Source organism: Tachyglossus aculeatus, chromosome 2 (genome assembly GCF_015852505.1).
Source record: "Tachyglossus aculeatus isolate mTacAcu1 chromosome 2, mTacAcu1.pri, whole genome shotgun sequence".
In the NCBI taxonomy this organism is placed as follows: Eukaryota; Metazoa; Chordata; class Mammalia; order Monotremata; family Tachyglossidae; genus Tachyglossus; species Tachyglossus aculeatus.
Genome location: NC_052067.1, coordinates 51,788,652 through 51,802,539, shown reverse-complemented (window position 1 = coordinate 51,802,539; position 13,888 = coordinate 51,788,652). Strand labels below are relative to the sequence as shown.

General features: G+C 45.5%; 1 protein-coding gene across 1 annotated transcript in view; it reads left to right on the top strand.

The window, feature by feature from the left end:
* Positions 1 to 4,417: 4,417 nt before the first annotated feature.
* DACT2 (dishevelled binding antagonist of beta catenin 2) overlaps positions 4,418 to 13,888 on the top strand; it is a 43,548-nt gene continuing 34,077 nt past the window's right edge. Inside the window, exons 1-2 of the mRNA XM_038762200.1 lie at positions 4,418 to 4,527; positions 9,993 to 10,017. Of these exons, the coding sequence (XP_038618128.1) occupies positions 4,418 to 4,527; positions 9,993 to 10,017 (135 nt within the window). The remainder of the gene's footprint in view (positions 4,528 to 9,992; positions 10,018 to 13,888) is intronic.

Below are 13,888 nucleotides of genomic sequence, written 5' to 3'. Positions count from 1 at the left end.
GTGCGGGAATGGCTAGAATGAGAGAGCCTCTTTGGGGTGTAATCTCTGCTTTAAGGTAGGAGAGTGGGGAGGGAGGGAACTGGGGGATTCACTACACTTCATTCGTTCATTCGTATTTATTGAGTGCTTACTGTGTGCAGAGCACTGTACTACACTTGTACCCTCCCAAGTGCTTAGTATAGTGCTTTGCACACAGTAAGCATTCAATAAATATGATTGAATGAGTGTATATATCTATAATGTATTTATTTATATCACTCTCTCCCCCTCAGACTGTAAGCTCACTGTGGGCAGGGAATGCGTCTACCAACTCTGTTATATTGGACTCTCCCAAGTGCTTAGTACAGTACTCTGCACACAGTAAGGGCTCAATAAATACGATTGAATGAATGAATGCTTGGCACACAGTAAATGTGATTAACTGATTGTAATAATAATGATAATAGTGACATTTGTTAAGCACTTGCTATATGCCAAGTGCTGGGTAGACACAAACTAATCAGAACAGACACAGTCCTAGTCCCATATGTGGCTCACAGTCTAATGGGGATGGAGAATAATAATAATACTAATGATATTTGTTAAGTGCTTACTACATGCAAGGCACTGTACTAAGCACTCCGGTAGATATAAGCAAATTGGGTTGAATACTGTCCCTGTCCCGCGTGGGGCTCACAGTCTCCATCCCCATTTTACAGCTGAGGTAACTGAGGCCCAGAGAAGTCAAGTAACTTGCCCAAGGTCACAGAGCAGACAAGTGGCGGAGCCAGGATTAAAACCCATGACCTTCTGACTCCTAGGCCTGTGCTCTATCCATTATGCCATGCTGCTGCTTTACAGGAAGGAAACTCAATCAATCAATCATATTTATTGAGCGCTTACTGTGTGCAGAGCACTGTACTAAGCGCTTGGGAAGTACAAGTTGGCAACATATAGAGACAGTCCCTACCCAACAGTGGGCTCACAGTCTAGAAGGGGGAGACAGAGAACAAAACCAAACATATTAACAAAATAAAATAAATACAATAGATATTACAAGTAAAATAAATAAATAAATAGAGTAATAAGTAATAACTCAGGCCCAGAGAAGTTAAGCAACTTTTCCAAGGTCACACAGCAGGGAAGGGGTGGAGGCAGAATTAGATCAGGGCCTCTGATTCCCAAGCCCGTGCCCTTTCCACTAAGTCCAGCTGCTTCTCAACTGTTGGACTGTTGAAGCAACTCTCTGAAAGTGTTGTCTTTAAGTCTGTGAGAGGGATTGCTTCTGGATTGAAAGGTCCTTGAGGACATAGAGTGTCTCAAATTCAATTTTCTCTGCATGTTCTCAATGCCTAGTGCAAACGCTGCCCACTATAACTCCCAGAAGCTAATTTGGGAGGACGATAATGATGGCATTTCACCCCATTTGACACCACACATTGGTTGGCCCTGTTTCCTGAATATAAGTGCTCCTCAGTTGACACTGCATCTGGATTGGTACTGCACTTCTACTGGCACTGCACCCGCTTCCAGCACTGTACCCATACTGGAACAAACTGCCACTGCATTTAGTCCACAAAGCTACAAACGTGCTGTTCGAGTAGGGAAAGAGCCCTCCCTCAGGGGGATGAATCTGGCAAGCCAAAGAGAATGAACTGATTCCCAGGGGGCTGGGGCAGGCGGGGCTACATGCCTGGGCCTCAGGAAGGGATGATGATGATGGTATTTATTAAGCACTTACTATGTGCCAAGCACTGTTAAGGTGTGAGCGGCACTGGTCACCATCCCAGGGGCTTCCAGCACTTTATTTCTGCTGTCCACAACTGAGACTTGGACAACCTCCCCGGGCTCAGGAGAATTCAGGGAAAATTTATTCACTCAATCGTATTTACTGAGTGCTTACTGTGTGCAGAGCACTGTACTAAGCGGTTGGAAAGTACAATTCAGCAATAAAGAGAAACAATCCGTACCCACAACGGGCTTACAAGTCTAGGGCAGGGGAGACAAACATCAAAACGGAGCAGCGTCTAGCCAGGGGCTGAACGGAGCAGGGGTCTGACCTAGTGTTGAGAGAAACAAGGGTCTGACCCAGGCCTGAGGAGAGCAGGAGTCTGGTCAAGGGCTGAGGAGAGGAGGGGCCTTACCCAGGGCTGAGAGAAGCAGGGATTTGGCCTAGTGTTGAAAGAAACAGGGGTCTGGCCCAGGGCTGAGGAGAGCAGAGGTCTGGCTGAGGACTGAGGAGAGCAGGGACCTGGCCCAGGGATGAGAAAAAGCAGGGATCTGGCCTAGTGTTGAGAGAAACAGGAGTCTGTCCCAGGGCTGAGGAGAGCAGGGGTCTGGCCCAGGCCTGAGGGGAGCAGGCAGTAGGACTAGGCCCAGTCATTCAGCCTCCCCTTTTTCCCAACAGTGTCTTCCCTGTGAGCCATTTTGGCTTCCAGTTTTCAGAATATTCCAAGGAGCATGCCTTAGGTGTGAATTCCCAGTGCTGGAGGAAAGAGAAACTGAGCAAAAGGGAGCCAAGACCCAGCAGGGCCACAATCCTCACTCCGCCCAAAGGCCCTCCTTTCCCTCGGAAAGAAGCAGCAGGCCTCTCCCTCATGGTCTGCACACAGTAAGCACTCAGTAAATACGATTGAATGAATGAATGGTCCTCTCTGGACAGACCGCAGCCTCCACCCACCCTCCGCTCCAGCTCAGGGGATGGGCATAGACACTGCCAAGGCTTGAGTGAGTTGTCTACACCTGCTTTCTGCACTTCCTCTCCTTTAATTCTCTCCTCAATCCCTCAGTTTGGCTTCTAGTCCCTTCACTCCACAGAAACCACCCTCCTAAAGGTCCCAGGTTTGGTCTTCTTGGTACATCCAATGGCCTCTATTCCATCCTAATCCTCCTCCATCTCTTGGCTGCCTTCGACATTGTGGACCACCTCCTTCATCTGTAAACATTATCCAACCTCAGCTTCACTCAAACTGTCCTCTCCTGGTTCTCCTCCTGTCTCTCTGGCCGCTCATTTTCAGTCTCTTTCATGGGCTCCTCCTCTGCCTCCCACCCACTAACTGTGTCCCTCAAGGTTCGAGGTTCAATTCTGGTTCCCCTTCTATTTGCCATCTATCAACTTCCCTGGAGAACTCATTCACTCACATGACTTCAAGGACCACATCTAGGCAGATGATTCCCAAATCTACCTCTAGTGCCCTGATTTCTCTCCTCTGCAGCCTTTCATTTCCTCCTGCCTACAGGACATCTCTACTTGGATGTCCCTCTGACACCACAAGCTCAACAAAGCAGAACTCCTTATCTTCCCACACAAACACCAATTCCCCCTGACTTTCCCATCACTCTAGACAGCACTACCATCCTCCCCTATCTCAGGAGCCTTAACTTATCTGTCCCATTCAACCCACAAATTCAATCTGTCACCAAACCCTGTCGATTCAACTTTCATAACATCCCTAAAATCCATCCTTTCTTCTCTATTCAAACTGCCATGTTAATCCAAGCACTTATCTTATTCCGCCTTGATTACTGCATCAGCCTCCTTGCTGAACTCCCACCCTCCTGTCTTTCCTCACTCCAGTCTATATTTCACTCTGCTGCTCAGATCATTTTTCACAGAGCCATTTAGTCCATGTTTCCCCACTCCTCAAGAACCTCTTTCTCTCCCTTCTTCTTTCTTCCTCTCTCTCTATCTCTCCCTCTCTCTCATTTATTTATATTAATGCTATTGGTGCCTGTTTGTTTTGATGTCTATCTCCCCCCATCTAGACTGTGAGCTTGTTGCGGCCAGGGATTGTCTCTCTTTATTGCTGTATTGTACTTAGTACAGTGCTCTGCATATGGTAAGCACTCAATAAATACAATAGAATGAGTGAATGAATGAATTTATGTAATATATGTTGTATCTGAAATAACATAATATATAGATCTACGTATGGATGTATGCCTGTCTACCTGTTTTGTTGTCTGTCTCCCCCTTCTAGACTGTGAGCCCGTTGTTGGGAAGGGACTGTCTCTGTTGATGATTTATACTTTCCAAGCGCTTAGTACAGTGCTCTGCACACAGTAAGCACTCAATAAATACGATTGAATTGAATACATATCTAGAGTGAATTGTCCATTGCTAGCAGTGACAATGTTTTCTTCAAAAGCCACCCTACTGGCCAGTCTAATTTCTCTCTGATCCCGGATTCCTTTGTTTGGTTACTATGTATAGTTCCTAGGCACTAACTGTCAGTGGATCCATACACAAAATCACACATAAAATGTGAATTTAAAATATGGAAATAGAAGTCAATACCTGAGGGATAACAGAAGGGTAAAGCTATGGGACCAGAGTCACACTGTAAAGGAATCAATCATTCAATCTTTGGTATTTATTGAGCACTTTTTATGTGTCAAGAGCTGTGCTGATCAGTATAACCCAACAGAGTTGATGGGCATGATCCCTGCCCTCAAAGAGTTTTCGGTGCAATGGAATAAAAAGATAGTTTGTGTGAGTGATCTCAGCCTCGTGTTTGTATTAGAGGAGGATCAAGAGAGAATACAAATGTAACCCTGCAAAAATCAACAGACTCATCCCTAAACCACAAGGCATTCTTCATCCCTGCTCGCCTCCGGCAAAGAACATAAATATATTCATCTCATTTGAAATAACGAGTTGATCTCCACACAGACTTTCCCTTTTGGCAACAAAGGAAGTTTGACCTCTAGATTTCCATTCCTAAAAATTAGAAATGATGGTATTTGTGAAGTGCTTCCTACACCTGCACAAGGCTTAGGTGTAGCCACAAGAGAAGTGGATGGGACATAGCCCCTGTCCCACATGAAACTCCAGGGTTTAGTGAATGTTTGCTAGAAAAGTCACCTTTTTAAAATTAGGATGACATTCTTTTCTTCCTATTCTTAAACGATTCCACTCTCCTGTTCTTGGAGATGCCTTCTGCTGGACAGGGTCATCATAATCATCATTATCATCATCCTCATCATCTGGCCTGGAATGTCCTCCCTCCACACATCCACCAAACTAACTCTCTTCCTCCCTTCAAAGCCCTACTGAGAGCTCAACTCCTCCAGGAGGCTTTCCATGACTGAGCACCCCCCTTTTTTCCTCTCCTCCTCCTCCTCCCCTCCCCATCCTCCCCACCCCCTTCCCCTCCCCACAGCACTTGTATATATTTGTACATATTTATTACTCTATTTTATCTGTACATATTTACTATATTTTATTAATGATGTGTATATAGCTATAATTCTATTCATTCTGATGGTATTGACACCTATCTACTTGTTTTGTTTTTTTGTCTGTCTCCCTCCTTCTAGACTGTGAGCCCATTGATGGGCTATATGTTGCTGACTTGTACTTCCCAAGTGCTTAGTACAGTGCCCTGCTCACCATAAGTGCTCAATAAATACCACTGAATAAATGAATGAATTTACTGAGCACTTATTGTACGCAGAGCACTGTACAAAGCACTTGGAAGAGTACTCTTCAGCAGAATTAGGGGAAACATTCCTTGCCCATAAGGAGCTTACAGTCTAAATAGGCAAGACCCTCTCCTCTTCTAGACTGTAAGCTCACTGGGAAGCTCACTAGGGAAGCAGCGTGGCTCAGTGGAAAGAGCCCGGGCTTTGGAGGCAGAGGTCATGGGTTTGAATCCCAACTCCACCACATGTCTGCTGTGTGATCTTGGGCAAGTCACTTAACTTCTCTGGGCCTCAGTTACCTCATCTGTAAAATGGGGATTAAGACTGTGAGCCCCACGTGGGACAACCTGATCACCCTGTATCCTCCCCAGTGCTTAGAACAGTGCTTTGCACATAGTAAGCACTTAACAAATGCCAATTATTATTATTATTATTACTGGGAATGTCTACCCACTCTGTATGCATTGCACTCGCCCAAGTCCGATGCTCTGCACATAGTGAGAGCTCAATAAATACCATTAATTGATTGACTGGTTTAGCCATCAATGTAGTTCTTTGGTCCCAACTCCTTTGTCCAGAATTGGGAGAACAATGGGTTCGTGAGTTTGGCTCCAGGGTCAAATCTGTGTTCTGGATGAGGAACTAGTTTAGTCACCAGGGGCCCATAAAGTGCCCTGGCCAGCTCCTGTTAATAAAAATAATTAAGGTATTTGTTAAGCGCTTAACTATGCACCAGTTACTGTACTAAGCGCTGGGGTGGATCCAAGTAAATCGGGTTGGACACAGTCCATCTCATGTGGGGCTCATAATCTCAATCCCCATTTTACAGATCAGGCAACCGAGGCCCAGAGAAGTTAAGCGACTTGCCCGAGGTCACATAGCAGACAGGTGGCAGAGCAGGGATTAGAACCCCTGACCATCTGACTCCTAGGCCCATTCTCTATCCACTATGCCGTGCTGTTCTATAACTAAGAACAGTAAAGACCATCAGATATTCGGGAAGTCAAAGCGGGTCAGGAGATCAGGCTTCCAGGGGCCAGGAGAATTTTAGCCAAATTTGGGGAAAGCAAGGAGACACCAACAGAGCTCACTTTCTTCTGTGTTATCCTTGCATTTGGATTTGCACCCTTTATTCACTCCTCCCTCAGACTCGGAGCAGTCAGTAAAGTCCCAGAGCAGTCAGTAAATCATATTTATTGAGTGCTTATTGTATACAGAGCACTATACTAAGTGCTTGGGAGGGTACACTATAACAATATAGCAGATACGTTCTCTGCCCACATCGAACTTACAGTCTAGACGGGGAGACAGACATTCACATAAATAAACATTCATTCATTCATTCATTCATTCAATTGTATTTATTGAGCACTTACTGTGTGCAGAGAACTGTACTAAGCACTTGGAAAGTACAACTCAGCAACAGAGACAATCCCTACCCAACAACAGGTTCACAGTCTAGAAGGGAAGAGACAGACATCAAAACAAGAAGACAGGCATCAATAGCATCAATATAAATAAATAGAATTATAGTTATATACACATCATTAATAAAATGAATAGAATAATAAATATGTATATTCATTCAATCACATTTATTGAGTGCTTACTGTGTGCAGAGCACTGCACTAAGTGTTTGGGAAGTACAAGTTGGCGACATATAGAGACGGTCCCTACCTAACAACGGGCTCACAGTCTAGAAGGGGGAGACATACAAAAAAACAAAACAAAACATGTCGACAGGTGTCAAGTCAACAGAATAAATAGAATTAAAGCTAAATGCACATCAGTAACAAAATAAATAGAATAGTAAATATGTACAAGTAAAATAAATAGAGTAATAAATCTGTACAAACATATATACAGGTGCTGTGGGGAGGGGAAGGAGGTAGGGCAGGGGGATGGGGAGGAGGAGATTAGGCTTCGGTAAAGTTCTGTGAGAAAAAATGATGTTCAATCGGGGAGAGAGGGATAGAGCAGAAGGAGGGAGTCGGGGCGATCGTGGGGAAAGGAGGAGCAGAGGAAAAGAGGGGATCAGTCTGGGAAGGCCTCCTGGAGGAGGTGAGTTTTCAGTAGGGCTTTGAACGGGGGAAGTGTGCTAGTTTGGTAGATGTGAAGAGGGAGGGCATTCAAGGCCAGAGGAAGCATGTGGGCCAGGGGTCGATGGTGGGACAGGCAAGAATGAGGCACAGTGAGGAGGTTAGTACCAGAGGAGCAGAGTGTGCGGGCTGGGATGGAGAAGGAGAGAAGGGAGGTGAGGTAGGAGGGGGTGAGGTGATGGAGAGCTTTGAAGCCAACAGTGAGGCATTTTCACTTGATTTGAAGGTTGATAGGCAACCACTGGAGATTTTTGAGGATGGGGGGAACATGCCCCGGGCGTTTCTGTAGAAAGATAATTCGGGCAGCAGAGTGAAATATAGACTGAAGTGGGGAGAGACAGGAGGATGGGAGATCAGAGAAAAGGCTGATGCAGTAATCCAGTTGGGATAGGATGAGAGATTGAACCAGCAAGGTAGTGGTTTGGATGGAGAGGAAAGGAAATAAAATCACAGATATATGCATAAATGATGTGGGGCTGGGAGAGGGGATGAATAAAGGGAGCAAGTCAGTGTCACACCAAGGGAGTGGGAGCAGCAGAAAGGAGGGCTAAGTCAAGGAAGAATGCAGCACTTACGTAAAGAATAATAATAATGATAATTCCATGTTTTAAGGGCTTACTATGTGAAAGCACTGTACTAAGGGCTGAGGTAGGTACAAGATAATCAGACCCCACATGGGGCTCACAGTCTCAGTAGAAGGGAGAACATATGTTGAATCTCCATTTTCCAGATGAGCGAACTGAGGCACAGAGAAGTGAAGCGATTTGCCTAAGGTCCCACAGCAGACAAGTGGTGGAGTCTGGATTAGAACCCAGCTCCTCTGAATCCCAGGCCCACGTTCTATCCACTAAGGTATGCTGCTTCTTTAATTACATATCTGTAATTTATTTATATTGATGCCTGTGTCCCCCCTAGACCATAAGTTCACTGTGGCCAGGGGACATATCTACCCATTCTATTATATTGTACTCTCCCAATAACTTAGCACAGTGCTCTGCACACAGTAAGGTCTGAATAAATATGATTGATTGACTGACTGAAGACAGACAGCAATCACTTGGAACAGTGCTCAGCACATAGTAAACGCTTGACAAGTGACAGAGCTGGGATTAGAACCCATGACCTCTGACTCCCAAGCCCTTCTCTGTGCCTCAGAAGAAGCAGCATGGCTCAGTGGAAAGAGCCACAGTGGAAAATGGGGATTAAGACTGTGAGCCTCAAGAGGAAGAGGGACTGTGTCCAACCCGATTTGTATCCACCCCAGCGCTTAGTACAGGGTTGGCATAGAGTGAGAGCTTATCAAATACCACAATTATTATTATTATTATTATTGTTATATTGTATTCTCCCAAATGCTTTGCACAATGATCTCCATGAAGTAAGCGCTCAATAAATATGATTGACTGACTCAGCTTCCCACCCATAGCCGAACAAATTCTCAATGCCTGTCCCCTTAGTAAAGGCTTGGCACATAGTAAGAGCTTACCAAATACCACAATTATTATTATTATTACATCGTACCCTCCCAAATGCATTGCACAATGCTCTGCACACAGTAAGTGCTCAATAAATTTGATTGACTGATTGACTGATTCTCAGCTCCCCGACCAAAGCTGGGCAAATTCTCACCGTCTGTCCTCGGTATGGTGCAGGCAGGAAAACAACACCTGCATCTTGAACCTTGGGAAGGCTAGTGGCTCCAGTAGCAATAGTTGTGGCTACAGATATGCTGTGACGCTGAATAAATAAATAATAATGATAGTATTTGTTAAGTGCTTACTATGTGCCAAGCACTGTTCTAAGAGCTGGGGTAGATACAGGGTTATCAGGTTGTCCCACATGGGGCTCACAGTCTTCATCCCCATTTTACAGATGAGATAACTGAGGCCCGGAAAAGTTAAGTGGCTTGCCCAAGGTCACATTGCTGACAAGTGACGGAGCCGGGACTAGAACCCACACCCTCTGATTCCCAAGCCTGGGCTCTTGCCACTAGGCCACGCTGCTTCTCTATCTGAATCATGAGGAGTCTGAAATTCTGCTGCTGCATGTAGCTTCACCTCGCCACCGGCTTTTGTTTCATTTTGTGTATTGTGTATTTATCCTTGTCCAAATGAACAATTGTTTCATTGTTCCCCGTGTTTGTCTCCAGTCTTCTCCCCATCTAGATTCCTAGAATGTGAGCTCCTTCAGGGACAGAATCTGGGTTTCATTCCCACCTGTGAATTCTTTCCCAGGGTTTAGTAAACTGCTCTGCACACGGGAAGCGCTTAGTAAGTACCATCGCTACCACTCCTACTGCTTATAATAGGCCCTCAATAAAAGCTCTTGATTCCATCTATCATATCAAGCCCTTTCCTATTCCCACTCAAGACTGTAAGTTCCTTGTGGGTAGGAAACGTTTCTATCAACCCTGTTGTACTCTCCCAAGTGCTTAGTAGGGTGCTTCGGCACTCAGTAAGTTTGTGCTTTTGTCAATTTGAATGTCCTTAGGATTTTCACACCTGAGATTTTCCAGGTATTGTTATCTACTTGGTTGCCCTAAGCATTTTCCCCACCTGCCTATAAAATAACCCAGATAATACTTCACAGTTTACAGAGCCAACATTCTTCCAAGGAGCTTAGACTTGGTTACAAACATTATCTGATTAATCCTTACATAATTTTTATTAAGCATTTGGCTAGGGTGACACCCTCAGAGGGAGGGAAGAGGCAGCCACTGCTAAGCATAATTAGCCCCAGCGGGAAGATTGAGGTAGAGGCTATATAATCTTGGCTAGGGGCAAGAGGTGGAGTGGGAATTGAGACTCAGAGCCCTCTGCCTCCAAAAGTGGGACACTCCAGCCTTCTGGGATGTGGAAGGTTGAAAATTATTCCAGGAATGGTATCAAGGTAGAGAATCGAATTGGCTAATTTGGGAGCCTCTGTGGATAATTTGACATTTTAAAAATCCCCTCAGAGACAGGAATGAATCGATCCTTCTGAATACCCTGCCTCAATTCAGCAGATAAATCCCAGTGCTCCTTTTAACTTTGTCCTCTGTCCATAAAAGTCACCCACTGAGGCATTAATAATCTCGATGGAATTTGTTGAGTGCATACATGTGCCTAACACTGTACTACGCACTGTGGGCGATGTCAGATAATCAGGGGGGCCACAGCCCCTTGTCCCACACAGTCATTGTCTAAGGGAGAGGGAGAACGAGAATTGAATCCCCATTTTACAGATGAGGAAACGGAGGCCCAGAGAAGTGCAGTGATTTGCTCAAGGTCACACAGCAGACAAGTTGGGGAGCTGGGATTAGAACCCAGGTCTCCTGACTCCTAGATTCTGCACTTTCCAGGTCGCCATGCTGATTCTCAGTGGCAAACAATGGGAGGAGAGACCTCTCCATCACTCCAGAGTGGCAGAGTTTGGATTGAGATGGAAATGCACTGGGAACTCTGGATGGATTGTACCAAAGAGAGCCAGGAGAAATCTGTTCCATTCTTTGAAGCGAGTTTCGTGCAGATTCTCTAACAGTCTCTATCTCACTTAGGTGGAATCTGCCCCATGCAATTTTAAAAATCAATCAATCAATCAATCGTATTTATTGAGCACTTACTGTGTGCAGAGCACTGTACTAAGCGCTTGGGAAGTACAAGTTGGCAACATATAGAGACAGTCCCTACCCAACAGTGGGCTCACAGTCTAGAAGGGGGAGACAGAGAACAAAACCAAACATATTAACAAAATAAAATAGAATAGATATGTACAAGTAAAATAAATAAATAAATAGAGTAATAAATATGTACAAACATATATACATATATACAGGTGCTGTGGGGAAGGGATAGAGGTAAGATGGGGGGTGGAGAGGGGGATAAGGGGGAGAGGAAGGAGGGGGCTCAGTTTGGGAAGGCCTCCTGGGGGAGGTGAGCTCTCAGTAGGGCCTTGAAGGGAGGAAGAGAGCTAGCTTGGCAGATGTGCGGAGGGAGGGCATTCCAGGCCAGGGGGATGATGTGGGCCGGGGGTCGAATGAGGCACGGGGAGGAGATTAGCGGCATAGGAGCGGAGGGTGCGGGCTGGGCTGTAGAAGGAGAGAAGGGAGGTGAGGTAGGAGGGGGTGAGGTGATGGAGAGCCTTGAAGCTGAGGGTGAGGAGTTTCTGCCTGATGCGCAGATTGATTGGTAGCCACTGGAGATTTTTGAGGAGGGGAGTAACATGCCCAGAGCGTTTCTGGACAAAGACAATCCGGGCAGTGGCGTGAAGTATGGATTGAAGTGGGGAGAGACGCAAGGATGGAGATCAGAGAGGAGGCTGATGCAGTAGTCCAGATGGGATAGGATCAGAGCTTGAACGAGCAGGGTAGCAGTTTGGATGGAGAGGAAAGGGCGGATCTTGGCAATGTTGCGGAGCTGCGACCAGCAGGTTTTGGTGACGGCTTGGATGTGAGGGGTGAATGAGAGAGCGGAGTCGAGGATGACACCAAGGTTGCGGGCTTGTGAGACGGGAAGGATGGTAGTACCGTCAACAGTGATGGGAAAGTCAGGGAGAGGGCAGGGTTTGGGAGGGAAGACAAGGAGTTCAGTCTTGGACATGTTGAGTTTTAGGTGGCGGGCAGACATCCAGAAGGAGATGTTCTGAAGGCAGGAGGAGATGCGAGCCTGGAGGGTGGGGGAGAGAGCCGGGGCAGAGATGTAGATTTGGGTGTCATCAGCGTAGAGATGATAGTTGAAGCCGTGGGATCGAATGAGGTCACCAAAGGAGTGAGAGTAGATTGAGAACAGAAGGGGACCGAGAACTTAACCTTGGGGAACCCCCACAGTAAGGGGATGGGAAGGGGAGGAGGAGCCTGCAAAAGAGACTAAGAATGAATGACCAGAGAGATAAGAGGAGAACCAGGAGAGGACGGAGTCTGTGAAGCCAAGGTTGGATAGTGTGTTGAGGAAAAGGGGGTGGTCCACAGTGTCGAAGGCAGCTGAAAAACACAACAAAATGGTAACCAGCCCCTCCTGAATCCTGACTGGTTAAGAATGTCCTCCACCTTCAGTTTCACCCACATGAGAAGACCAACTTGTGGCTTAGTGGAAAGAGTTCAGGCCTGGGAGTCAGAGGCCCTGGGTTCTAAATCCCAGCTCTGCCACTTGCCTGCGTTGTGATCTCAGACTAGTCGCTTAACATCTCTGTGCCTCAGTTACCTTGTCTGTAAATTGGGAATTAAGACTGTGAGCCCCATGTGGGACGTGGACTGTGTTCAATGTAACTAGCTTGTATCTACTCCAGTGCTTAGCACAGTGCCTAGGGCATAATAAGGAAATACCATTAAAAAAAATCAGAAGAGGACAAAGGATGCTCCAGAATTTACAACCCTTGCAAAGTTTTCATTCATTCATTCAATCGTATTTATTGAACACTTACTGTGTGCAAAGCACTGTATTTAGCACTTGGGAGAAAACAACAACAAGCAGACACGTTTCCTGTCAGCATGAGCTCTTTCTCAGCATTCTCCTGTACAGCAGATGTGGAATGGGAATTGTATTCTTGTATTTCTTTATTCTTGAGAGGTGAAAGGAAGTTTTTGTGATAGCCTAATAGCAACCATTTATATTTGCATGCTCAATAAAAGGAACTTCCTCTCATTGACTGACAACGATTATTTGGGTAAGGTTGTGAACAGAAGTGTTATTGTTTTGCTTTTAAATTTCTTAGTCCTTCTGGGCTTCAATTACTTGTGCTATTTGTTGTGATCAGTGTTTATCTTTTGGCTCTGAGAAGGTTTACAACAAACCATTGTAGACCTAGTTAAAGGAGACTGAAAGATCTTCAAAGGTTCCGAACATAGGAAGCAATCAAATCAACCAAGGAGATAATTAGGGAGCTGGTTAGGGTAAGGACAAACTTGAGTTAGCCTCTATTTGTATTTGTGGGTAGTTGAATGTAGAAAAAGATAAAATTATTTAAGAAAACCAAGAACCAAAAGTAGTGAATAATAAGGCCTTTGTGAAAAAGAAGTCTAAGAGTGTCGGCTTAGATTGTGCAACCTTAAATCATGTTGTAAAGATATAGGATGCTTCCTGCAGTTACACAAGTGGCATTTATTTGGCTGCCTAAGAAAGGGACTTGAACAATCTAAGCATTCAAGTGACTCTACTCACCAGCTCCTGCCAAACATAGTCTAAACAACTTGGCTGTCTCAAGACCATAATGATTTCCTACTGTCTTTAAGTCCAAGGCAAGTGGAAACCTTACCTTTGACTTTCCTTGTCTGTGCCCGTCCCAGATGTGTTCTCCAGCTGTATTCTCCCCCAGAGATAAGCTCCCTTTGAAGTTTTGAGGGGCTTCCTGGGGAAGCAGGTGTCTGGCAACAGGGGGAGGAAGATCTTCCCCTCTTAATCCCTCCCCAGCCA